This window comes from Anopheles funestus, chromosome 2RL (assembly GCF_943734845.2).
Source record: "Anopheles funestus chromosome 2RL, idAnoFuneDA-416_04, whole genome shotgun sequence".
In the NCBI taxonomy this organism is placed as follows: domain Eukaryota; kingdom Metazoa; phylum Arthropoda; class Insecta; order Diptera; family Culicidae; genus Anopheles; species Anopheles funestus.
The window spans coordinates 7,349,579-7,376,720 of NC_064598.1; the positions used below are offsets into that span (position 1 = coordinate 7,349,579).

At 42.6% G+C, this 27,142-nt stretch overlaps 2 protein-coding genes across 7 annotated transcripts in view; one reads left to right on the forward strand and one right to left on the reverse strand.

The window, feature by feature from the left end:
* Positions 1-20,181, forward strand: part of LOC125766443 (Kv channel-interacting protein 1) — a 32,848-nt gene extending 12,667 nt beyond the window's left edge. For 4 of the 5 annotated variants that reach the window (XM_049432416.1, XM_049432418.1, XM_049432415.1 and 1 more), the window contains 5 exons: positions 12,022-12,764; positions 13,719-13,788; positions 13,887-13,957; positions 15,421-15,615; positions 15,682-20,181. In XM_049432416.1, coding sequence (XP_049288373.1) covers positions 12,609-12,764; positions 13,719-13,788; positions 13,887-13,957; positions 15,421-15,615; positions 15,682-15,807 — 618 coding nt within the window. In that variant the 5' untranslated portion in view covers positions 12,022-12,608 and the 3' untranslated portion in view covers positions 15,808-20,181. Of the gene's footprint in view, positions 1-11,814; positions 11,912-12,021; positions 12,765-13,718; positions 13,789-13,886; positions 13,958-15,420; positions 15,616-15,681 lie in introns of those variants that run through there. The other variant, XM_049432419.1, reaches the window with a different exon arrangement.
* A 103-nt stretch (positions 20,182-20,284) lies between these two features.
* LOC125766406 (protein neuralized) overlaps positions 20,285-27,142 on the reverse strand; it is a 35,529-nt gene continuing 28,671 nt past the window's right edge. For both annotated transcript variants that reach the window (XM_049432343.1, XM_049432342.1), the window contains exons 2-3: positions 22,609-24,374; positions 20,285-22,534 (exon numbers count right to left, since the gene is read on the reverse strand). In XM_049432343.1, coding sequence (XP_049288300.1) covers positions 22,283-22,534; positions 22,609-24,374 — 2,018 coding nt within the window. In that variant the 3' untranslated portion in view covers positions 20,285-22,282. The remainder of the gene's footprint in view (positions 22,535-22,608; positions 24,375-27,142) is intronic.

The following is a 27,142-nucleotide window of genomic DNA, read 5'->3' on the forward strand; positions in this document are numbered from 1 at the left end:
TCAAGCTTCTTCAATTCTAGCAGGCAGATCTCGATAATATAGAAATCAAAACCAGATTGACGAGCATTTCGATACGCGTCAATACGCTTCTTTCATGCTTTCGAATTAACTACAAAAACTAATCCAGATAAACTTGTCGATAAACTGTTTGTTAGCGTGGTGGCACTCCGGTACGGAATCAATTTCGTGCCATTAAACATTTAATCGTCAATCCAACGCCCATCACGACGTAAAACACCATTCACTATTCATCCGGCTAGTTGTTGCGTGGTGTAACACCAAAAATCAAACCACCTCTCTCCCATTCACTGTCCACCGGGCACCCCGAGTAATGGAAAACGCTTGTTAACTCTTTACCACTGTCCGGCACGATTTTGCTTTCGAGTAAGCTTCACGAACGCGACCGGTGTTGATAGGTGGTTTCCTAGACAATTCCGTGTTTGGTCTTTGTGTAATGTGATGTTTTTATTTCATACAAATTGTTACCCTTTTTCTGGCTAATTAGTTTTTCTTCCATAGCTGATAATTGATTTTTTATACCAAATCAGTATTGGACAATTACTGGGTTATATAAACCATTTAATTATTGGATTTTTTTCTTCAAAATGTGATAGAAAAGTTATCAAAATGAAAGACAAATTATAATAATCTTCACGTTATAATTTAACATAAAATATTTTGTTTCAGCTATAAGATATTCTTTAGATATTTTTCAAAATTTACCTTTACTCTTGGGTGCTTTGCGCCTTATGAATTCGTCCAAAACTTTCAAGAAAAAAATTCTACAAAACGCTCATCTTTGGATCCCCAAACTAATAAAGCTTTCCCAAAAACCCCAAAACAAAACTAATATTAAATCAAGAACACAACATTCCCACACTCCTTACACATTCTCTCGTTCCGGGCGACTTTTAAATTAGCATCCCGTCTAAAGTGCACTATTAGCTGCGAAACCGACAAACAAAAACACCATAAACTCCATCTTTTGATGTCGAACTGAGCTTTGTGTGGCGGGGTTAGTATGGCAAACAACAAAAACCGTAGCAAAAAAAACCACAAAAACACATTCTTTCCCAACCGGCCCGACTATATTCATCCTTCATCAACCATCGTTCATCTCAACGCGCTTAAGTGGAGCTAACTTTTTCATAGTTTTCTTCACCCAACGGAGGGGGGGTGATTTGCACTATAGAAGCGAGCAAAATCCACTCACAAACGATCGTTTGCAAATGCGGGGGGGTGGTTTTGAGGGATTTTTTGTTTGTTTGTTTTGCGCTTTTACGCAAAGTGACACTACGACTAGTTGCAGCTGGGACGGCGGAAAGTTTTGATCCGTGTACACAAAATAAAATTAACTTCATGATTTGTCTACTTCCATGCTTCCAATCAGTATGGCACGATTTGTTATGCAAACACACTTTCGTTTTATCAAAGTTTTATGATAGCTGCTTGCATCTGCTGTTTAGTGTTTAAATAAGTAGGAAAGTTTGAATTAATTTTATGTATTTTTCAAACATTTCATCCATGAGGTATAGCAAACGACTTTTTTTCTAACATAACTCCATTGTACAAACATTATAACGAATAAACAAAGTATTAACTTTTCAGCAAAAAACTTCGTATTTAACGCATTATATCGTTATCGAAAGCCAATTGACTTCTATTCGACTTTCCTTTTTTTCCCCGAAAAGGGATTTCATTATAATTAACAATCTTTCCCCGTCCTATCATCAGCTGACGTCAGTGCAGATTACACTCGAGATAGGCTTCGCGCTTCACTTACCCGACGGTTTTGCCGTTGCTGCCCTATCGTATCGTCTCGATCGCAAAAGCCCTGCTAGACGAGCTGGCCAGATTTTTGGCCCACCACCATCCCACCGTTCTTTGCCTCGTTCCTGCCCGGCCTACCAACGCTTAATTATATCACAATTCGGTAAAGCCCGACCGTCGCTTGGATGGTCGCTAGCAGCCGGGTCACCATCGTGACGCACGGCTACTTTACCTCCCGACATCCGGAATCTCGTGGTCCGGATGTCTCACGGGTGCAATAAGCATCTTCGAACGAACCTTGTCATACGCGTATGTCTTTTTGCCGCTCGGCCCGGGCCCGGGGTGCTCGGTGAAGCTTTTAATGAGCTTTTACGATGTGCCAACTGGGAGTACATCGGAACCGGCGTGCGCGCGTTACATTACACCCCATGTAATGCTTCGTGTAGAGTTTTCCTAACCGTCCCTAAGGTTTCTTGCTGCAAAAGGAACACACCGGAACTGTTCCAATTTCCGCTATGATAATGGCCGACCGGTGCCCGGAATGCTTTTATCTTTGTCACATTTTGAACCGGGCTTATCGTGGCTCAATGTTCACGAAAATGAGTCTCTTATCGGATACACTCTTGAGCTGACGCTGTGTAAGATGAAAAGTGACAAACCATTTATCTCTTGCTGCTGTGTCTTAGCGTTCGTAATGGGAAGGCTGGATCAGCATTTTGCACGATATTATTCATTCGTTATGAATTTTGCACGTCAATTTTTTTTTCTTTTGGTGAGGGCTACTTTTATAAAGAAAACTTGTTTTAGATGAAGCATCGTTTAATATTTCAGTATATAATTAATTCATATTTTTTGGGTTTGGTAACTTAGGTTAGGTAGTTTAGGTTACCTTTTAGGTTTAGGTGATTTGTTTTTTCAAGGGCAGTTACGCAATTATTATTTCTTTTATTATTATTTTATTATTATTATTATTTTTATTATTATTAAAAAATTATTTCGGGTTTTTTGGTCAGAAATACACAAAAGTTTATTGATAACGCTTTCATTTTATTTTACCTACTCGAACGATGATACCACAAAACTGAAATATGGTTTGAAAATAAAAATACAAACATCCACAAAAAAACCCGTACCGTCGTCGTGACGGACTAAATTGAACGATCATTGCTTGACTCTGTGCGAAAGGAAAAAGATAAGATGGAACTGTAGGTTTCTGTTTCGTCCTCATCTTCAATGAAGTCACACGGTCCCACAAATATGAAGTTCATAAATCATCAATGCGACTAAAAGTCGCCTTCTATCGTCAAGCTTCAAACAAACAGGTCACCGCTAAGCAATGTGTATGCCTTTCCGATATTTTTTTTTTGTTTTTGCACACATCATGTTTGAACCATCTTTCCGGTCGCTCCGCAGTTTATCTTGCCATCGCTCGTTCTTGACTTTTTCTTTGACAAAACTTCCAAAAAATGTGAATCGTTTTCCTTCTGAGAAAGCTCATCATCTGCACTCGTCGACAGTGTGGTTGGAACCGCCGGACCCTTCACCATGGTATATTTTCTGCCATGTCATGTGCTGCGAATGTCATGTCAAAACTTTCATCATCAAACCGATCCCCCGATCGTGTGGACACAAATAATCTTTCCGCTTATGATGCACGCTAATCTGCGGGCAAAAGGGGATGCGTGGTTTGGGAAATATGGTGAAAAGAAAAATGTTCTTACTCATCTCAATTTCACCTGCTTTGGCCACCTGCTGTCGGGGGCTGCTGACGAGCAAAAACCCCAAAATTTCGATCCTGCAACGCAAGCATCCGGTCGAATGTGACAGAAAACCACTGTGGTGCATTTTTATGAGAAAAAGGGATCCCATATCCTTATCATCCCGTATTTCACGGGCAACGTATTACTCGTATGTCACGAAGGTGATCCTTTGTGCCAGCCAGCATACAAACGGCCCAACAACCCATATCGGTTTCGTCGGGAAAAATCTGTCTTTTTATCGTAAATTCTCCTCAAACATCTAGTCTTCTGCTTATGTTCATATCTTGTCCGTTACTTGCGCAACTTTGCTCGTTGCGTAACCATCTTCTTGTACCGTCGTATTTTTATTTTCTTTCGGTGATAAAATTGCAAATAATTTCCCAAAGAAAAGGTTCACATTTTGACTTTTGGTGAAATGTTTTCCGTCCCGTTACGGCTCTGAGCCCAAATGTGTTGTCCTGGTGTTTGTGAGACCGAAAACATGGAATGGAATCAATCGTTAGCACCAAAACACCCGAAACACAAACCATCAATCAACCGGTAGGTGAAAGTAAAAATATAAAACCACTAATACAGCGAACACAAAAACAGATACAATAGCTACAGCAGCAGCAAAAAAAACTTTAAAAGTCAACCGGAATACATTTTCCACCCAAGAGTTTGAGGTTGGGTTTTTTAGCCCCGGGCTGCCAGTACGAACGGTACAGTAAAGTGTCCCTTCAGTAAGAGTGAAATACTCGGCTCTCGGCTCTTCTTCAGACACCTATTAGCCAGCTTAAGAACATTACGAAAAAAAGGGATACGAAACTGGGAAAATATGCACGATATAGCAATAAAAAAAAACACAGCGGACACACCAACCATTCTGCAAGGACGTGCCGGTTATCGCGCCAAAGGGTGTATGCACAGTGGGAGCGGATAAAAATTATCCGGAAGCGGAATTAAATTATCATCAGCCTATCACTTGTACAGGGTGTGTTTGAAGCATGGCTTTTATTTTTATTCGCTCAAGAATGGCATGGGTCGTATATCTTAGTTTTACGAGTAAACGGTTTATGTAAAGCAGAAAATAAAATTACAATCACAGCTTGTTCAACAACAGACAGTCAGAGTGTATTTGTAGGCAAATATTTTTAACATTTTTTGTTATATATTTTTGTTTTTAATATTAAGTAACTAATTATACCATGTTACTTTTTGTGATATGATATAATGGTGTTCATGATTGGATCAAGTAGCTCTATTAAATTAACTGAGCTAAAAGCTCGCGCTCACCAAGAAAAGCGTTGAGTCAAGTAGCTCTTTAAAATGAGCTGAGCGAACGACTTGAGCTCAACAATCTGAGCGTTGCGCGATAGGTATCTCATTATTGATCTAATTACGAAGCTACAATTCTTGAAAATCCGTGAAAAGGAAATCCTCGATCCTTGAGTGAATTTATCTCCATTGATCTATCGCTCAAGGAACAACGAACGAATGCTGAATTACCTTGAGTTGACAGCAAAATTGTCTTTGAAACTGGAGACTTGTTTTATTGACGCTAGAACACCTTATGTCTTTTTTTAAAGATGAGAAAGAAAGATTTTTAAATTTTCCAAAACATTGCTTTCTTCTAATGCTCAATGTGCTCGTGCTCAATGCTTTCAGACAATTTCTACCAGAATTTGCTTCAAGATGGACATAATAAATAGGTTAATCTAAATGTACTGCTGATTTCCATTTTTCTCCGAAACACCCTGTGTATATAAATCGGCAAATACCTCGGTCACACCTCGACCCTGGACAGCAATATGATTCACGCTCTGGTGACTACACCACCCATCGAGCCCGTTGAGATTATGCTTTCGTTAGCAGCTCAGGTCAACCAGTATTTTATTTTGCTTCGCCATCTTTCTGCCTCGCGCACCTCCCCAAAAACCCCACCGCGCCTTTTGGTCCCCTAACAACCAAGGGAAATTATTACAGCGCACACCTTTATTTATTGCCAATTTGATGCACTGACAGGCCTCTGGCGTTGGAAGCTCCCAGTACCGATAGGTCACGCCTGGCTGATAGCGTGCCTTATTAAGCCACGGGACATGGCGTTTCCGATAGCGATAATAATAGCAGCGTCGCTTCACGGAACCAGTAGCTAACGAGTGTTAGCAGTGCATGAAGCGAGGGAGGGAAAAATAATAGAATGACTTACGTTCTTATCTTGGTCGTTGTATGAATTTGCTGAGCTACATTCTTACACCGTCAGCAGGTTTAACGTATGCAAGCTGCCGGAAGGAACTACATCCATCCTTGGTGCGTGGTGTATCTTTAATCCTTTACATTTTTCTTCACATTCGAACAATACTACGAGTACAGAAAGTGCTACTCCTGCTTTGTTCGAAGATGGCCGTAGCCAAAGCAAACGGAAGAGATAATAAAGACAGTACGGCTTGGAATTCGATTTGCATCTCATTGCGAAACGACTTCCCGACCCGATGAATGATACGGCGGCCACCGATTGGGCGTCCACCGTGACAAACTTCCCGTAGTGCGGAGACCCCGTACCGAAAGTGTTACGACATGGTGTGTCACTAAAAGACTTTGCCAAGGATGCAATAAAAACAAACGAATCTCGTTCGGCAAAACAAACGGAGGCGTAGCATTTGCAAAGAACCACCGTCAAGAAGGGTTCGAGGTGTGAACAATAAAGTAGTATCCGTACCATTCACGAAACCTCGGCTATAATCGTCGGTTCTTTCTGGTGGAAGGTTTCCAGCCGCTTTGCATAATGTCTCTCCACGGGACAGGGAAATGCTTTTTTTTTTCTTTCACGTTTATCCAAAACATCTTAGTTCCACGGTAAACCACACGCCTTTTAGCCCTTTGTAATGTCTCTATATCTATGCTAAGCGCCACGGATAACTTCTGTTGACATTTGTTTCATTTTTGTCTTTATTATAGCGTTTCGCTCTTCCCTGCCACCATTAGCATTGGCCACTGTCCAGCGAACTGTTCGAAACATTTCAAACGCAAAAGAATGGAGTTTACCGGATGCATAATGAAGAGCTTTTTCACGCACACTACACACCCTTAGCCTGGGTTGGGAGTTTGTGTTTTTTTTATAGAGGATTGGTCCACTCGGTTGAATGAAAGCTACCGGTGGGAATTCATTTTATCTAATCTAGTCGAAATCGTAACGAACTGGTTAGCTGAATGCATAATAGGACGGTTGAAGCACTAGCTAGAAGTTTGCGTGTTACAATTTGCAAGCAATAACAACACAAAAAACATATACTATCAGGAAGAATGCCAAATGCGATTGGAAGTTTTCTAATTAGAAATATGTAAATCATACCCTGACCCGGAGAGACCTTAATGTCCTATTTATGGATATCTTTGATGCTTCTCTCCATGCTTTCTATCTCATACTTTCGCATTGTAAGTAGTGTGCCAATTTAACCTTAATATCTTCATACTATTTAATCTTAATAGCATTTAAATTTAAGCTTTAAAGCTTTAACAAAAATTTACCACAAATATGTAAAAAATCGATTTCTATTAAAGCTAATTTAAATATTTTAGTAACACTTAGTGATCGTAAGTAAGAAAAATAAGTGTTTCAAGAGGTTCTTGTTTTACTAAAATGAATATCAAGCATTAGTGCTTTTAGCTTTTTGTTTTTAATTTTATGAAAGCTTTGTAGACCCGGCACAGGCTTCTTCAAATATTACATTACATCCTCGACCATTTCATTCACTTCGACATTTTGTGCAAAATGGCCCGATATCGGGACTCGCTTGTTGCCTTCACTCCCAAAGACACTTTTGTGTCTGACATTCATACTCGTTAGAGCTTGAGTTCCTGCGTAAATCTCATACATCACTGTCACGAGAGTGATTACGACATCATTCCTACAAATCCGCTTCCCGTCTGTGGGTTGTTATTTGAACAGCAAGCGAAACTGGCCATCTGCTGGCCAGCAAACACGTACAGAAAGAACCGAACCAAACCACTCCGGACATATGCTATGGCGCACCTTCGCCGTAGTCCATCTTAATCAAGTGCCAAAGTATGCCCTCATGCACATGCTGCACATTTATGGATACACCTTTACCGTGCACTTCCTGTGGGCGGAAATTGTGCGTCCAGCTTCCATTCAAATTTGAAGAGATGCACTCAAACCGGTTGCCTGTTGCCAAAAAAAAGCCTTCGTATCGTACCTACGTACCAAGCGCTTTCTGTTTTCCCACGTATGTTCCAGAACACAAATCACATGATGCGCACAGCAAACATTTCGTGTTGCCGTGCTCCTGCATATCGTCGCCGTCCACGGATGAAACTTGAGCCGAAACCGATCCGAAAGCATTAACAACCGGAACATGGCAAATGGTGTCCAAACTACCCATCCACCTATCTACATGGCCCCACGTGTCCTTGCACGTCTCGGAAATGGTGTCAACTCCATTCACGTCCATTCGTGCCATCCGTGTGTCCCCAGGAAGCCGGGGAATGAGTCGACCGTACGAAAATCACTGACAAAATGTGAATGCGAAGCGTGAAGTACACCTTGGTGCATAGGTTTTTTGTTGCGCCGGGTACCATTTGGTGAATGTTTTAATGTACGGCTAAGCGGAGGGCTAAGGTGTACACATAAAATTTTCATAAAAATGACGAGTGGCGAGAAGGTTTGTCCTCGGTGTAGAAAGCTCAAGCACTGGATAAAACGGGCCACAGACAGAAAGGAAATAATGCAGCAGCAAAACAAAACAGTTTGTCATTCAAACAAAACAGAGTCATTAGTGTTGATGCTATTTATTTCCGTCTGCATCATTAGAGAGTGACATAGAAATACGTCATTGTAAAACACAAATCTCGCTTTGAAATTTATTTTTTAACAAAACAAAAAATGGGTACTTTCAGTCCAAATAGTAAAATGATTCTAATATTAGGACATTAAAAATGAATGTTATACTAGCTAAACTCTGTTATTCGAATTGCATACTTAAAGGCTGAAAATGAATCTACGATGGCAATAAAAGACGGAAAGCGCCTAGAGTTATGCAACTTTTTACATTTACTACTTTTTAAACTTTTATAAACGTAATAAAAGAAATAGATTACTTCCTTTCCTTCATTCCTCAATATATTACCAAAGAAGCTCGTGTTATCCTTATTCTATTAACACCTTTGTCGATTACTGGTCAACTTACCCGTATTAACATTCGCCATTCACTATTTAATCTTTCACATACTGAAACACCTTACGTACGCACACATTATGGCCAGTTAACAACACCCACATCGCACATCACGGAAGAAGCACGCGTTTTTCGATTTCCTTCAGCAAAGTGTAATGCAATTTGTTACTCCATTTGCCCGGTCAGTACCCACGTCCCAAAAGGTCCGGCCCTTCCATTCTGGTGCGTGGTGGTTATTCGATTATCGATCTTCAGCTAGCGCACGGTCAGCAGCACATTTTTCAGATAGCATTTTAAGCTGATGGTAACAGCACTGTGGCGTAACCGGGGAATCATACCCATTTCAAAACCCCCCGCGCTCAGTCCGTCGACAGTCGTTGGGCTCGAATAATGAGAATTAAAACGCAAAGAAGAAAAAATGGGAACCTTTACCACCAAGGCCCAGTGAATGGTACGGTGGTAATCAAATGAAACGTTCGTTTAACTTGATTTTCAATTTCGAACATTTCAGCTTTCGCGCTCTTTTCCACGCAAAGTAGCATTTTTATTTTCCTGCACCAAAAGCTGTACCACAGCTTCATGGCACATTTTCTTACTGCACATGTTTCCGTGATTGCTTTTCGGCCTTACTTCTGTTGGCATTTGCTACTGCTATTACTCCTGTGCGAGTGAAGCTGTAATTAGATTTTGTTCGTTTGCAGTAAGAAAATATGAAATGCCACAAAAGGTTCGGTGCGGTGTTGAATTTCCAAAATTGCCCACGTGCGGTTGAAGGGAAATTTTTGGCATTTAACAAGCGCTACAACGTATCAAAATGCTGAACGAACCGGGGGTAGGTACCCAATTGGAAATGTTAACTTTGGGCTAATTGAGATCTATAGTTTTCCCTTGTGGAATAATTTAAAAAGGTATGCCAAGCAAAAGGTTGATTTGTTGTAGTCCAAATGTTATCGAAAAGTCATCTAAAGCGTTAAACGAATCTCTTAATGTTTGATGTTTGATATGGTGCAAGAATGTAAGTAATTCTTGAAAACTTTTGATACCATGAATGATACTTCAACGCTGCTCAAAAGGCTAATTTAATGACGAGGTGAATCTATAGCAAAAGGTAATACTGCACAGCGTATTGCATATATTCAGGCGCACTGCAAATCCTTGCCTTTAACGAAGAGTGACTCAAGTTAAACTTTTTAAAATTTATGCATACTACACCGTCGTATAGAAGGTATTACTGGGACCTAAAAACCAGTGCCGACTTGTCACCCCGAACATCAATACAACCGCCAGAGACGTTAATTAACAGGTCGTGTTTTGGTTGGTAAATACCATCATTTAGCTAATTAATTCATGCAAATGTGCGCTATAAATCATTACCGCTTTCGCTCCAACTTGACGCCTGACTAATCAAAGCAATTGCTCATTAGATGTCTATTTCTTCGCAGCCACTTGTTCGACTACAGCGCATCACTGCACTGCACGCCATGCACTTTCATGTAAATCATTTACAGTCTCTCGGAAACATCATCACACTGACTTAACGAGAACCGCTTTTGTTACCAGCATGTGGTCGATTCCCGATAACGACTGTGGTCGAATCGAACGTTGCAATTGCGTAATACCGATCCTCTGCATTTACCCGATCACATTACCATTCGTTACCAACGGCATTACAAATCCTCGAACGATCCCGACATTCATCCAACCATGATAAATGGCTAAATCTGTTCGGTTCGTTTGGTATGTTGTTATCACATCCCCATGCACATAACTGGCATTGAAATTAGAACCAAACACCAAACTCCCACGTAACGGTCATGGTTTGCGTGTGTGTGTGGTTTTACCACATGAGGACCCTTGTCAAGCCGCTGCACGTAGTGAGACCCAACCGAGCATGCCATTTTGGGGACTTTAGCATACAACCACCAACCCACACTACACGCGGCGGTTGTCGATGTTTGCAATTAAAATCAAACTCACCAAAGCGTTCGGCCATACGCTGGCGGGTGTGTTTCGCATGGACGAGACAGCCGGACGCACGCATTGTACATGGTTTGGTTTGGGGCCCACGTCAAACACTGTGATACCGACCGGGCACGACGATCAATAAGCTCGAAGCTTTCGCAACGAGACGAAGCGGGTAGATTTGTGGCTTGTGTTTTGGCAAATGCTCGGCCCAGGGCACCCAGGAAGGTTTTCCGATTTTGTGCCTCGTCAAGACAGAATTTCTGCCGCTGAAGGACAGCCGGTTTGGCACCACTTCCACCGTAACTATCCGCCGGCACCGTCATCCGCGGGTCGGAAAAGTTCGCGAAATGAAAATGGGAACGTTGGAAACTTTCCAACATAGTGCTGCCCCAGTTACACTCTTCCTGAGGTTTTGTTGAACGTTTTGTTCATATTTACGTGTGTCTGTGTGTGCATAATATGAGCAAAATGAATAGCTTAGGTTCTTTAGTGCCGGTACCAGGAACCTGTGTTTCCACATCGTTTAACTCAAAGATCGCTTTTATGTTGGCAAACGCTTCAAATAATTCTTTCCCCCCATCCCATTCTTCTGTCTGCCAACGATGTAGAACGCATTAAAAAAAAGAAACTGGTATGTAATTTCATACCAGTCTAATGTTACTCGGCTCACTTAAGGTACATTTTTGCCTTGATGCCGTGTCGGCCATCTTGTACCAATTTTGTAGCACTTTAATGGTACACTTTCTAGACGTAGGTAAGGCAATTCCAAGTGTTTTCCGACGGAATTCTCCATCTACAACCTTTTTTTATCAGTTTTGATGAGCTTTTTCCCATAATAAATCTTCTCCCGGTTTAAGTGAACTCGATTTCCCGTTTAATCTCTTCACGACGTGAACCAGTTTCTTCGCCATTCAGGAGACAGAGTTCAGGATGTGGCCAGGAGTTGCCTCCGGTGGGGAGGGAGGCAATGACTTTTCGCAAAGTGTACCGCCGTGCGATAAACGGTGGAAGAAGGCTTTCGGTCTCGCAATCAGATTTAATCATTTTCATAAATTCTAATTTCACCGAGATATTAGAGGCCTCCTCATCATGATTAGCTTTGAACAGAGAGTGGTTCGGTTGGGGTTTTGTAACGAACACGGCCATTATTTCAATCTGGTGCAAAACGGACATGTTTTATGATGGTTTGTGGTCATGCGCTCATTAAACTGAAATACGTGTACTACGGAGCATGTGAAACTGGTACATAATTAGACAAAAGTTTTAGTACATACTTGCCAAATTACGATCCCAATTTTGCTTGCTGTAGAAACTAATTGCTTTTTTGTGCTGATTTTCCTATTTTATTTCAGAGTGACAACGACCGCTGACTCGTTCATTTTTTGTTACTACGCGGAAATGGTTCAAAAATGCATCAAATAAAATTGTTTCTTAACGAAATGCAGCGGAATCTCATGCCGGAATTCATATCATAAGCTGTATAAAGAAGTTCTGTATAGATTTTAAAACTACGCGCAAGCAACTTCATCAAATAGCACCCTTGCTTGTGTCATCAGCTTTATCGGGAAAAGTTGAAGAAATCTAGCCCGTGCAAATAAATAGGAACAGACGGAAAAAGTTTGACGACTCCTGTTTCCTCACCACACGTTCACCTTCTGCGGCATTCTTGTAAGGTTGTTTCCATCTTCCACCGTCGGAAGTGAGCTGTAAGTTCACATTTTGTAAAAGTTAATTCAAGCACACCACAATCTGTAAGCTGCTTGCCCATACGGTGGTCAACAAACCGCATGACGAAGCAAAACGGTGCAAATAGTGGCTGACGAGTTTTAGCAATTCTACGAGCTCAACCCTAAGAACCAGCTCGGCCAGTGGCAGTGGACCGGAAGTAAACCCCGGAAACTTCGCTCCTGCGGTTGTCCCGGTTAAGGTCAATGAAAAGATGGCTACCCCACCGGACAGTCCGATCGAGGAGGTGGTGTACGAGCTAGAGCCTACCCGGGCACCGAAACCAATACCTGTCGCGCTCGAGGATCTCTGCCGGTTGACAAAGTTCACCCGCCAGGAGATACGGGTCATGTATAGAGGCTTCAAAACGGTAAGTGGAAAAAAAGGCTTTACAAGAACAGCTTACAAAAGGATGGACAGTGTCCTATTTCTTTCTTGAAGGTCATTTATGTAGGAAAAAAATTTCAAATATTTACATAAATCACAGTAGAATTGTATAGGAATAGGTACATTGCAAAGCAATTCATTATAAAGCGCTATTAGAATAACATATCACTACTCACTAGTGATGTGCGTTTCAATCGGAACTAGGTTCAAAATTTTGAACCTGAAGGTTCGAATTAAGAACCTGGTAGGTTAACAGAACTAGCTTAGAATAGTTGTACATTTCCATTCGAATTGCACAATACATAATATACCTACATCAATTTATAAATATTGCTAAATTTCCCAAAAAAAGCTAAGCTATAGCCTTAGGAAATTTTCGAGTTTTCAGAATTTTTTATTTTTTTCTTATTTTTTATGCTTTATTCTATTCAAAGCATTATTTGAGTGAAAAGAAACTTATTCCAACCAATTCGCATCAAAATAAATCAATTTATAAATATTGACAAATTTCCCAAAAAAACCAAGGCCTATAGCCTTAGGAAATTTTCAAATTTGTCTGCTAGTCACCTTAATTAGTCGCTACTGATTTTTGTCTTTGACAAGCTACGCCTGAAAGTAGGCTAATAGTAAACTTTTTAATCCTTTCAGAGACCCGGACTTACTAAATAAATTTTAACTATATAAATTATAAGTGTAAAAACGTAACAAAATAGCAGAATGTTTCATAAACAATACTAAACTTAATAGTTGCATACTTGCAAGTTCTGAAAGTCATACACTTAACCAAATAATTTCAATGTTTAATGACTTTGGAATAATTAGCATACATTTTCCCCTGATTAGTATGCTTTCTTCAGGAGAATTGTAATGCAAACGAGTACATAAATGTGTAAATGGACGTATCTCAATAAATAATAAATCTTACATCTACTCACAGGAATGTCCCGATGGGGTTGTGCACGAGGACAGCTTCAAGGATATCTATGCGAAATTCTTCCCACACGGAAGTAAGTATCATTTGAATCACTCCATAATTCATAATTCTAATCTTGCCTCTGCTCCTTCTTTTCTGAATTTCTTCCAAAACTGTGTCACACCCGTTCAGATTCCAGCCTTTATGCGCACTATGTGTTCAAAGCGTTCGATGTCAACTGCAACGGATCCATTACCTTCCGGGTAAGTGCCACCGCAAACGTGTAACGTTAAGGTTAATATGGTTCTGCACAAACTTTCTCACGCCCCTCACAGTCTTCTTCGTCAGCTCAACACAAATCCGTCCCGATGCGGGTAAATCCTTTTTTTGCCACACGCAACGGGCAATTCAATGCGCTTGCAGGCACACGAGCAAGCACACGCTTTAATCGGAAGATGAGCTCCAATTCTTGCCGGGGCACAAAATTACGCCCAAACACGCAAAGCCCCCAAAAACGGTTGTTGTTGTTTTGTGAATGAACGTCGGCTCATGCCGGCTGTCGACGCGTCACTTTGATCCGGAAGTGCGTGCCACCGCTTCAAGCTTCAGGCCCGTGCACACGAACCGGCCGGTGCCGCACCGAACCGGATGAAACGTAAAGTTCGATTTAAGTGACTCGGCTATTAACACCAATTAATTATTCAGCCGTACGTTTAGCCGCACGTTCAGTTTTCGGCCAGGCCCACATTCCGGGCAGGATGGGTTTGAAAATTAAATTATTGTTGCTCTCGTACCCGGCATCGGTCGAATGAAGCGATGGCACTAAGTAGCCCGTCGGGAATTGGCTTCGTCCTTCGGCGCAGATTCTTACGAAAGCTTACCAACAGGAAGGAAGGCAGGAAGAGAAGCCGGCCGCGTAGAAGAGAGTAATTGCTGCAAGAGTAGACAGAGATAAAGTGCGAGAGAGAGAGAGAGAACACCCGTAGCTAGTTTTCCCGCCACATAATTATGAACGTAATTAGTTTTCTACCCCGTTGCGGTCCGCTGCAACTAGCTGCCGGATTGTTGTTGCTTTCCCTCTATCTCGGGTCTTGTTTGTTTATGCTTCCTTACGATTGTTGCCCCGTGTGCCGCTTCTCACTTTCATCGTTGAGTTTTATTATTTATTTGCGACTGAATATCATTAACGCCACTTAAGTCACTTCCGCGATGGTGGAAGCGCCCACGCTCTCGCCACGTTCCGTGCACGATGGCGAATATTAATGAATACAAAAGCGCTAGTTGAAAGGGACGGTCATCACGTTTGCATGCTTAATTGCAATTTGTGTGCCGCGTAGCGAAAGGCACTTGCCGAAGCCATTATGATTGCAATCGTGCAATTTATTAGGAACGAATATTTTGATTAGCAAAACATATGATACATTATGCAAACAAAGGGTTTATAGGTTCTTTAGTAATCATTTTGTAATTACTTACAATAAATAAACGCCTAATATGTTAACAAACGCATTAAATTTGTTTGGTTTTTTTACAACATGTCTTCTGGGGTCTGACCTACCGTGTATCCCCACAAGCCGTCCTTGTGGGAATATAATTTTTATATTTATTTTTATTATAGTAATATAATTTTTACTCTAATTTTTCACAGTTATTAGACACTAATTTGAATCAAAAAGATTAATTAATTTGACAATAATATTTAATCACAATTCTTTTCCCTTTACAGGATCTTCTAGTCACTCTCTCTACTCTACTTCGTGGTTCCGTTTACGAGCGACTACGATGGACATTCCGATTATACGATATCAATGGAGACGGTTGCATCAGCCGAGGAGAATTGGGAGAAATTGTGTCGGCCGTGCACGAACTCATGGGTCGACGACCACACCAACCAGACGATGACCGGAAGGCCCGGGAACAGGTAATCTGGCTGCACTGTGGACACTGTTTGAATGCAATAGCTGATATTCGTTGTGCTTATCTGCAGGTTGATCGAGTATTTGCTAAACTAGACCTGAACCAGGATGGTATCATCACGATCGAGGAATTTCTGGAAGCATGTCTGAAGGATGACGTCGTCACGAAGTCACTGCAAATGTTCGACTGTCTTTGATGACCGTCGGCCGAAAGTGTCTACGCAGGATTGCGCAAACCCGACCTAGATCGGTTTGCGTTGATCCATCTCTAAGGCAGGCAGGAGGACCTGATCTAAGATGCCGGGTGCTCGAAAACAGCAGCCCCCCCGGCAAGGATCAGTGCCCTCAGATAATTCCGTGTGGACGGATTTGCTCATAGCGTAGAGTGGTTAAGTTTGTTCGTAAAAAAAGAAATAAATCTAAAACCCATCAACACACGTAGCAGGCACACGCGAGTAGGGCGTGTAAATAATCCAATTCTTCCAATGCTTGCATTCGATTCCAAGAATCCTCCCAAGATGGAGGCGATAGACGAGGGCCCGTCCAGTTGCATCCGGACGGTTGCCACCATATTGCTCCGGTCCATATCACGTTCCAGTACATCTACGAAAGCAATAACGTTTATGTTGATAAGATGCTAAGAAGCGGGCGCCGAAGCTAAACTAACGAACCGTGATCATGCCAAGCCACAGTGCAGGTGATCGGGAAGATGTTATTAATAAACATGTTTTTATATAGTTTGTATTACCAAGTCGCTCTTGGGGGATTTTTTCGTTCTTCTTTTGTTCCTGCACCGATGAGAAGGATCAGCACCGGATTTTGTAGAATACGATCGTTTCACTCCCCGTTACGTTTCGGGATGGTTACAATAATAACATTAGCATTGAGGTGGATTGAATATAAGGCACACATTTGGAAGAAAAAAATCAAACAGGCATACCATCTCTCTAGTTGTAGCCACTGTCTCAAGTGTAGCATGTAAGAAATTTATCATAAACGAATCTCATTCTTTCATCCTGTGGGATGTCAAGCACATTCACTTCAAACGTTTAATCGCTCAGTGAGGACAGTGTGGATATATAAAAAACCGCTTAGTTGACAATAGACAATCGTTTACAGGTAGTTTCGGTCAGTAGAGAAACCTAGGGACTTCGAAAAAAAAATCAAACTTCATTTACACTATTCGTAAAAATCATTCAACAAACGCTGTGGAAGACCAGAATCTCCTCAAAAATCCCGAGCGAAGTGAACACAAAAACTAAAAAAAACTATTTCGAGTCACTTAAAATGACATTTAATTTGATTACGTAGGCAGCTATCAGACGTGAAATTCCTAGTTAAAATGAGCAACAACAACAAAAATAATCGAAATGTTAGGTTTGCCCTTATTGCAACGAAACTAGCCATGTACAGAATTGCACGAACGCCCATGTTTACTATCAAATACTAAACCAGTATTACCATTCCATTCCTATGTTTTCTATGTGGTGTTGCTCTGTAGACGCAATGTGTGCTAAAACAAAAATTGGTATTGGATGCCCAACCGTAGGTGTTGGGATGTGCGGCCGAACAAAGCATAACACTAAACAAATTACGCATTAAACCATTGTAAGAAAGGTAACTAACAAAACACCAAATACTACCAATAAGTAACAAACCCATAGGGATAACCCAAGCCAGTACGAACATAAGTAGACTAGCGCAGAACGAATAAGGGCGTGAAACGGTGACGATTGAAAAGGGTAAGCGCATCAAATAGCAATGTGGCTGAAGAATGGAAATATTTTAAATTAAATAGCAATTTTAAAATCAATTAGCTTAAGATGATGAGTGAAACCGCCATGCAAGCAGCCAAATTGTAAAACGATGAGCGAACAAAAGTTTTAGAAATCTCTCAAAGCAAATTAATCTCGGTCTCGGTTCTCGATTCCATACTTGGCACGATGTCGCCGTCGAAGCATGTGGGTAAGGTTTTGGAAATTTCCTATCTGTTTGTCAGTGTCTCTTGTATGGATGTATTTCCTCGGTTTTATGCGCGTGTACCGTATGGAAAAGCGAAACACACACGCTCAATCCCCATTGTGCGAACGGTGTGGCGGGAAAATGATATTGCGAAGGATGAATTGTATGACAGTGTTCCTTAGTGTGTAGCCGACATACTAGACACTCTCGGGTGTAGAACAAGTGTTGCATGCGTTTGCTCTGGCGCTTCTCTACACTATCGTACAAGTCGTTTAGCTACTAGAAGCGGAACGTCTCTAGACAAACAACTCTAGCATATTATAGGTAAAGCTGTTTTAAGGACAAAAGTCAAACAAACATTTAAAACCACACCACATGTCGGTATCCTACCAGTCAGCGATGCGATCGTTTCGCATCGCTATACTGTTTATAACAGGTAGTTGAATGACGTTTCAACGACACACTTCACTCCTCGATTGCTTGCCCACCGTATGACGGTGGATTAATATTTAACACGTTACAAACAAAAACTATAAATACATAGAGAGCTGCATAAGTGTCTACAGTTTATCGAAAAACGAAACAACAAAAGAAGAAGCTACCTTTCTCCCCCCTTTTTGCATTTGGAACAGACGCACAAGTAAACCATACTGCACTGAGAGAGTCACTCGATCGTTGGGTTATTTGTTTACCGTTGAAAATCCTCTTCATCATCTCATTCATCATTGATGTACACAAAATAAGTTCATTTATTTACATTCCAGAGGACTGTTTTACTAAAACGGACTGTAACGCATACGAATTGCATACTTTTAGGCGAATTGTTATACATCTTTGAGAGATTGTGTTACAAAACGCCTAGCTGTATGCAACCGGCATGACAAAAGTAGAATTGATAAGAATTTGTTGGATAAGGCTTACAAAACTTTCCTCTGCGATATTTCTTTTGTGACATTCACCCATGCAAGATGTTCATTTTCTCACTTTCAATCGCGCTTCTATTTGGGGAAGCATATGAACAAATAAACGTGGAATTGTTCGATCGTAATCGCTCGGAGGATCAATCTTTACTACCCACCCATTCAACTCAGAACGAAAAACCCAACACAATCAAAACAGTCGACGATCGCTTCAGTTGAGAAAACATTCATTCACACATTTTGTAAAACGAAAAAACCAAAAAACGAAGCCAGTATTGCCTGTATAACCGACACCTCAAATGAGCTCTATTTTTCTAGCGTAATCTGTAAACTGTTATAAATCGTACTGAATTGGGTAATGTTGGTGAGGCGTTTTCCTTAAACCCTTTACCACTTTTTTATTCTTAAAGCGGCATACTTTTCCAAACCCGTTTTTTTCTTTTTGAGCGAAAACCGTTGAATGCATATATTGCCCGGGCAAATCGAATACAACACACTACAAAAACGAAATCATTCTGTCAATTACCGAACTAGCACCGTCATCGTAATGGTTGCTGTACTATTCAACGATCGTGTCACGTACTTACATTTTAACTTGCTCACTCAATTCACACCATTTGCATACGGTTGTTTTATGGCACCCATTTGTTAAGAATCATATACAGGCTGCGCTCAGAAAGCGTGACCGCTTGCGGAGCAGAAGCATAGAGATAAAATCCCGGATACGGCGGTGAAGTCTGAACGTTCAACAAATACCCCACTTTTGCTGTAAGTCGAAAAAATCTGTTTTTAAATGTACCTGTGTATAAAGTAGCGTTTAAAGAGATTCATTAAGCATGACTGCTGTGCAAACGAATGAAATCTGTCACCGGGAGATTATGCAGCAGATGTAGAGAAAAAAGAAACATTGGGGATAAGAAAGGGATCGATTAAGGAAACGATAACAAAAGGTACAGAAAAGAATATTCTCTCCCACCAAAGTATTAGAAACTAGGGCTTCTTTCATCTCGATCGTTTATCTCACCGGGATGGCGAACCCCGAGATGAAGGTGCATAGTGATGACCGATTAACAGACGTCCGGAAAGACGAACTTATATATATATATATATAAAGTAACAAATGAAGATATATATACATATACATAGGCAGAAAAGAAAATGAAAACAGCACTAGTAACGCGTTAAACAATTTAACTAATGATCGGTAGTGTAATTAAGATGCAAAATATGAAACTAAAAAACATTGTTGAGATAAACGGTTCCAGCTTGTGTGGTAAGAAAAACCCCGGCAAAAAAAACAAGGAACAAAGAAGGGAAACATACGAAGAACAGTGAACACTTTGAAACCCAAATTTTGACACACAATCACACACATACACACACACATCGTCGTCCATTGGCTGTACAAAGTGAAAAAAGTTAAGTTACTAAATTCCATTTCAAGCACTACACTCTATACCGGATTGCTTAGCCGCGCTCGTTAAGCGGCTCTGTCCAGCGTATAAACCACAGACACACATCTACACACGATTCAACTGTCCGGCCATCCGCATTACCGGTTATGTTTTCTTGATGTTTCCCTGGAAGAAAAGGATATAAATTGTACATCGTGAGCAAGGAATCATTCTAGCGCACCGCTGTTTAAATAAATGAAACTGGTTATCAATAAGTGTTTACGGCAATTGAAAACATGTGCTCTAAAGAATTATGCTAAATGTGTTAAACATCCGAATAGTAGCAGAGGTTAACTTTCGAATAGTATTATTCCAAACATAGAAAGACGTTGTTCAGCTTGGTTTTGAATTATTTTTGTATTTCATATTGAAGATTTCGGTTTGTCCATAGTGGTTGCTTTAAATGCTTTAAAAGTAATCGTCACAAAGAAAGGAGGAAAACAAACAAACAAATGTACAATCATTCCTTCTTCGCAACGTACGTAACAATAAATTATCTTTAGCGGCTCTACTTCACGCACTAGCAGTTTGCCATATCTTACAACTGCTGCTTCGGCACCTTTTTCACCAACTGACTACTGACTGACCAAGCGTCCATTTTGTCCACCGCACGCACAGACACACATGTCCTAGTGTTTAGCGGTGATGTTCAATTCCAACTCGAAACAATACTATCTTCCACCGTGATTGCCTGGCGCACAAATGTATCGAAAGCAGTAAATCAAGAGAAACTATTAGCTATAAAGCGTTAAAAAACAAAACAAAAACCGTGATTGTTGTTTGTAGTAGTTTTAATGTTTAATTTTTCTTTGCATTATTTGCGTTTTCGTACTTTTAAATAATTTGTTTTGCCTCCTAATACGAATGCCATTGCTGTTGACTATTTGACTAGAAAATAAATTAATGCACCGATGCGTTCGGCGGTGTTTCTGCAAACGAGCAGTAGTAGATCGGACGAAGCGCGATCACGATCCTTGCGTGAGTGCATTCGGGGCACAGCTCTAACAATTCCTATCGCTTTTAATTATTGTGGAAAATTGTGGTTTTTGTAAAAAATTAATCCTTTGACACTATCATACACTGTACACGAGGTAATGAAAACTTTTAGAGAAGGTGAGAAACGCACAGAACCGAAACAACTCTTCGTGACGGTTAAACGAACCTTTACCGCCTGTTCTGTTATAGTACCTAGTTACCCTATCGATTTTAACTAACATTTTCGATAATATTTACTCTATACGAAGCAGTGTATCCTTTTTTTTGTTTCTTTCTTTTGGAAGTGACGTTTGTTACTCTTTCATCTTCTTTTTTGGCAAACATGTTTCTCTCTCCTACTCTCTTTCTCTTCCTCTTTAATCTACTGTCCTCCCATAAGTTATATATTCGCCACTGTCGGGGATATATGTGTCGAATTGACTATTTAGTAAACTAGATTATAGGTAGAAAAAACAAACCTCAAAGCAATAACTGGCCTCGTTCGATTATTGACTGGCATAACTGAAGCACTCTAAAGTGAGCTTATCTACTACTGCCTCGTGTAAATGCAATGAAATGCCTTCACTTCCGTTTCACCCACACACACACATGCCCGCATCGTGATGCTTATTCCACGATTTTACGGTTGGCTTTTGGTTTTCGCTCTCTATCAATCAACTTACTCCACTTTTCGCTATCCACCGTACACAAACGGTTTCTTACATACTAGTCAATTGTGTTGCTGATTGGGAAAACTTGCTTTCTATAGCGTATTCCTTTCATTTTTGTGTTTTTTTCTTTTCTTTTTTTTTGGCTACCATCATCACACTCCGTTCCGATCGTTCCGTTCCAATTCCGCCCTTAAAACGCGTATGCGTGTTTTGCTGCAGCCTAAAAGCCTAACTTCATTGCCAAAACAAAAACACTCCATCCTACGTGCGATTGGTGTGGTTTGTGTAAAACTATAAATTTTGACTACTCAATAGTTTATCCTTCAACCGATAAGCTATCAGTGTTAATTTATATTCGCATCGCCAATGGCGTTCAGTATCCGCTGGACGTTCGTCTGCTCGTGTCTGCAGATGAACACCGGTTTTTGCAATAGCGTTGACTCAGACTCGGAGTTTTCCCACTTCGTTACTTTCATCAACAAACATCAACAACAACAACAACAAATTTGGAACTTGCTTCCCTTCTTCGCGCCTTATTATCCTCCCTTTCCCCATTTCCTTCAGATCACAACTGTTACGCACTGCCCCCTGCTTAATCACATTTGTTTGGTGTGTAGTAACCCGGATCGTTACCGATCCACACGGTCCATTTTCTTTGGCTATGCCCGTCGTGTGTGGCGCCTACGATGCCTACGACTTGTACGTGCGGATAACGTCGCGTATCACGGCACGGCACAGTGGACAGTGTCCACCGCCGATGCCACGCCACTGCTTGATCGCACAGTCGTAGCACATGCACATATGGCCGCACATGTACAGCACCGAATCGATCGGCTTCTCGAAACAGATCGTGCAATCGACACAGTTCGTCGAGCTGTAGATGCCGTTCGCGGCGAGCGCTGCAGTCGAATAGTTGGCTGCATTGTTGTAGCTCGACAGTGACTGTAATGAAGAAGGAAGGAAAGAAAACGGTTAGTGAAACTGTCCACGATTCAAAACTCTATTCGTTAACTTACCTCTGGGTAGGCGGAATTGCTAGCAGCGTAGTTGTTGCTGTTGTTGTTGTTGTTATTGTTGGTGTTGGCCATCAACTCACAGCTGACCGTTCCAGTCGAGCCGGTGTGTGACGAAAGCGAAAGTGTCGACAGTGGGACGGACAGAGTCGAAGCGGATGTGGTCATACCGCGCGTTACAATCGTGGCCTGCGCTTGCGATTGGGACGACTGTTGCTGTTGCTGCTGCTGTTGGGTAAGAACATCGGCCGGTGGCAGATTGACGACCAGCACCGTACCGCCCGGATTGATCTGAATCATATCGGGGCGCACGGAAGCGGTAGCGGTTGTGGCCGTCGTCTGCTGCACCAGAGCGCTGGTGGATGAACCACCGGCAAGCGTCCGACAGCTACCGGTTGCCATGGTAGCCGATTCGGCCATCACCTGTGCCTCCTGGTGCAGACTGCGCACCGATTGACTAGTGGCGGCGGCAGCCAGCGATGAATGTGACCGCGCCATGTAGATGTTGGTGGCGCACGAGGAAGCAACCGGCGGAAGCGGAAGCGTAAACAGACGCACACTTTGCGTGGAACCGTACACATCCAGGAAGGCCCACAGCTGGAGCGACTGGTCGATGTGCATGATGACCGATGGCGCACCGCCATTCTTGCTGATCTGTACCTCCCCGTTGACGGTGATGTTGAAGCAAAGCTCATCACCACGTACCAGCGTGGATGCAACGTCCTTGCTAACCACCCAGTACTCGGGCCGATCCAGCAGCATATCGGAATCGTCTGGAAGGTCGTTCAATTGCAAGCTAGCCGGATCACACGACGTCAGTCCTAGCGCTAGCGAACCGACAAAGATCGGATCTGTCTTGAGGATCTGAATAATTAACCGTTCGCCAATCTTTACCGGACGGGGCGAAAACACATATCCCTGGCAGAACTCAGTATCGGCCCGAGTGGCGACGTACCGATCGGCGGAGAACTTTATGTTGCGTCCACGAACCGGATGGAACGGCAACGGTAGCAATCCCGGTGCTGGGCTGTGGTAGCGTACGGAGGTCGTGGGACTAAGCGCACCGCAAGTTACCGGCCGCTCCTCCATCAGCTGATGGTTGTGCTGGTTGATGCTGAGCGATTCCATCTGCGGCATACCGATCTCCGGTTCCGTCGGACGACGTGTTTGGCTTTGTGCGTGCGGATGCGTACCATGGTGTTGGTGTTGATGCTGTTGCTGCTGCTGCTGCTGTTGCTGGGCCTGGAACATGTAGATGCGCGAGTCGAGAAATTCGATCGCGGTCGAGTTGCCGTACACATCGATTACGGCCCACAGCGGACCGCGTGCATCCACGTCCGTGATGAACACACCCTTCTCCTCGCCGTTGATGCCGAAGTGTACATCGCCGGAAGGTGTGACGTAGTAGAACAGCACATTGCCCCGGTAGCAGTACCGTTCGTTCAGTGCCTTCGCCCAGAAGCCGGGTTTGTTCGTCAGGTCCGGGCAGGCATACTTTGGCAGGTTACCGCGCAGTGACGATGGATCGTTGCAGGTAAACCCGAACCGGATCACACCGCTCCAGTTGTTGGAGATGTCCAGAAACTTGACGCATACGCGCTCGTTAACGCGCACTGGCCGCGCACTGAAGGTGATACCCTTGCAGAACGATTCGTACCGCTTGGCGACGGTACCTTCGCGCGAGATGCGTATGTTGTCACCGTGCACACTGTGAAACTGTAACGGAGGCAGATTGTTTGGACCGGGACAGGACGATGCACTTCTCGTTGCTGTAGAGAAAGGGAAGAGCAAAAAGAAAAACAAATATCGATCAGTAAAAAATGATGTCGTACACCTGCGGGTTATGAGATTTAAAAATAAATTCATCAACCAAATCTGTTCCCGAAATTTCCTCCCGAAGATCCGAAAAGAGGGGATCCGAAACACAAGCAGCAGGTGTGGGCACATGCTTAACGCGCTTTCCGGTGCGCTACCGTACCCCCGGAACCGGATGTCCATTAAATGGTAAAGAAGAAGAAAAAAAACGCCTCCAAATTGAAAAGAAACAAATATGTGGAACAAAGTACGGATGAGAGGGAGCACAAAACCCTGCGAAAGGAGAAAATGCGAGAGAAAGAAAAAAATGCATCATCGGAAATGGGACTTCCGATCGGAGCTAAACACGGGAACATGTGCCCCGATGCTTCGGTATGTGCCTGTGTCGAGGCGTCATTCTTTGTCCCGTTTTATGCTTCGATTTCGGTACGACGTGACGGTACGCACAACGACATTACAGCCCGCCAACCGGCGACATCCGGTACTGCCAGGGCGTCTTGCTGTGTGCGTAACGAAGGTACAGATGGGACGATGATGATTACCCCTTTTTTTCGGCGACAACAAATTGGTGCACTTGAGTGCACTTCAAATTACCATTAGGCCTCGTTCATTTCGGCCTGTTCCAGTGTACGACACACGCACTGAAATGATTCCGTTTGACGATTCGTTTGCTGCTTGTGGCACACACGGTGATGATCAATTAAAACGATGTCGATCAACGGAAGCCGACGAACTCGCTCTTTCCACTCTTGGTTACACATTACGATCTTGAGCATTTCCTTCCGTTCCCGGTTTTTTTAATGCTTTCTGGTACTCTTGTCTCATCTAACCAGCAGCTGCTTACACTCTCCAGCACACATAGCCCTGTTTTTTTCCTTTTATATTTCACCCCATTTCAGGATTGTGCATCCACCGAGGAACTCATTTCGGGGACAGAAACGTAAAAATGCGACCAAACCACACACAAGGATATAAAGATTGGCAGCTTTATTCTTCCTTCTTTTGCCTGTTAATGCATCCTCCCTCTGGTTTCTTGCAATAATAAACAAGTAAACTCCAAAGAGGATTTACTTTTAATTATAAACGCGCTGGAAAACAGCACATCTGGACGTAATGGTTGTGCGGTGTTCGTCGTCGTCGTCATCCGCAGAAAAGAGGGAAGAAAGGAAAAACTTTATCAAAACCGCCCTCGCAAACTACACCCACAACGATTGTGTTGGTTTCTCTTCCCCCAAAAATGTGGTTTCCTATTTTATCCATTTTCCATTTTCCACACAATTCCCCGAAGGAAATCGGCACGAGAAAATGGCCAGATGGCCAAACAGCTTGAGTCGTGCTAGGATTCAAACCCGCTAAGGACTCTTTCTCTCTCTCTCTTTCTCTTTCTCTCGCTCACATATACACGTTGTTGTACATGTATTTCTTAGGCTATGCTAAAGAAAGAAGCAAATGCGTAACATCCGATTCGTCTCACGTTTCGGGCGGGCTACATACGATTCGTCTCACAGGCAGGGTAAAACAGGACGACAAACCGTCGGTGGTTTCACTGCCAGCTGTCTGCGTTTTGCTGGTGTGAAGAAGTTCCAATAGGAACAAAAAAAACCCAAGAAAACCCCGGCCGGTCCCCGGTGTGCGGCCTAAAAACACCAACCGAATGGCGACGGGAAATGCATTTTTATTCACAATCCAAGCGTGTGACAAATATTCGTACCAAGGGATCTTCGCTTTTCCTTCCTTCTTCAGGTGCAGCCGGGAGGAAAAGCAAATGATAATCGTGATAACCACCGAAGGTGAATAAATCTAACGTCGCGACAAGGCCGACGGCAGACGGCAGACGGCAGACTTGGATGGATGTGGATCACCACACCGCCGGTTCGTCGGAGACGGAATAATAATTGAACACTCGTGCGATCGTAGTAAATACGATCACAAAGTGAAAGAAACGATCAAGCATAACAAGACGGTGGCGGGACACACCTGGCGCCAAATAAAAAACCAGCGACCACGGCGATAGTTGACGCCGACATTTGTCCCGGTGGAGGAAATGAACAAAAAAAACACACATTAAGTGAAGTAATGAAAATTGTTGTAATGCCACGCATCCTCAACTTGCTCCATTCCATCCCTTAACCCCACCGCAACAAATGGGAAGAGAAGAAATGGAAGCAAAAAACAAAAGCAAAGCGCCGGAATTAATTACTGTCCGGTGGTTTTGATTATTTGCACTGTTGGGGCGACATCAGGCATCATGCAACACAGCTTAGTGGCAGGAATCACGGTTGAAAGATCAGACACACATCACATACTGCGCGTGCAGTCATGACGATCAGTAATGCTACCAATTTTCCAGGAAGAATAGTTTCATGCCACTCTGCCGCTGCAGGCTACGGTGGTTACGGTGGTCGATTTTTTATTTGTTTCGAACCAACGAGAGTAGAGATATGGTGATTTTCTTTACTGTTGGAATTGAATGTCCGGACCCGGCATCGTGGTTGTTGTACCATGATCAGCCAACCCTAAAAATTGACCACTGGAAAGAATGGTTTTCTGCATCCTCTATTCTACAACAGTGGTCCGGTGTTCATGCTCCGTTACGCCACACTACCCATCATAATAATTTTTAAGCCCGAACGCGCGTACTACACATTAGATTTTGCATCAACCCAGAGCTAGAGCAACGGAGTTTTCCCCCTTTATTTTACCTCGCTCGTGGATGTGTGTG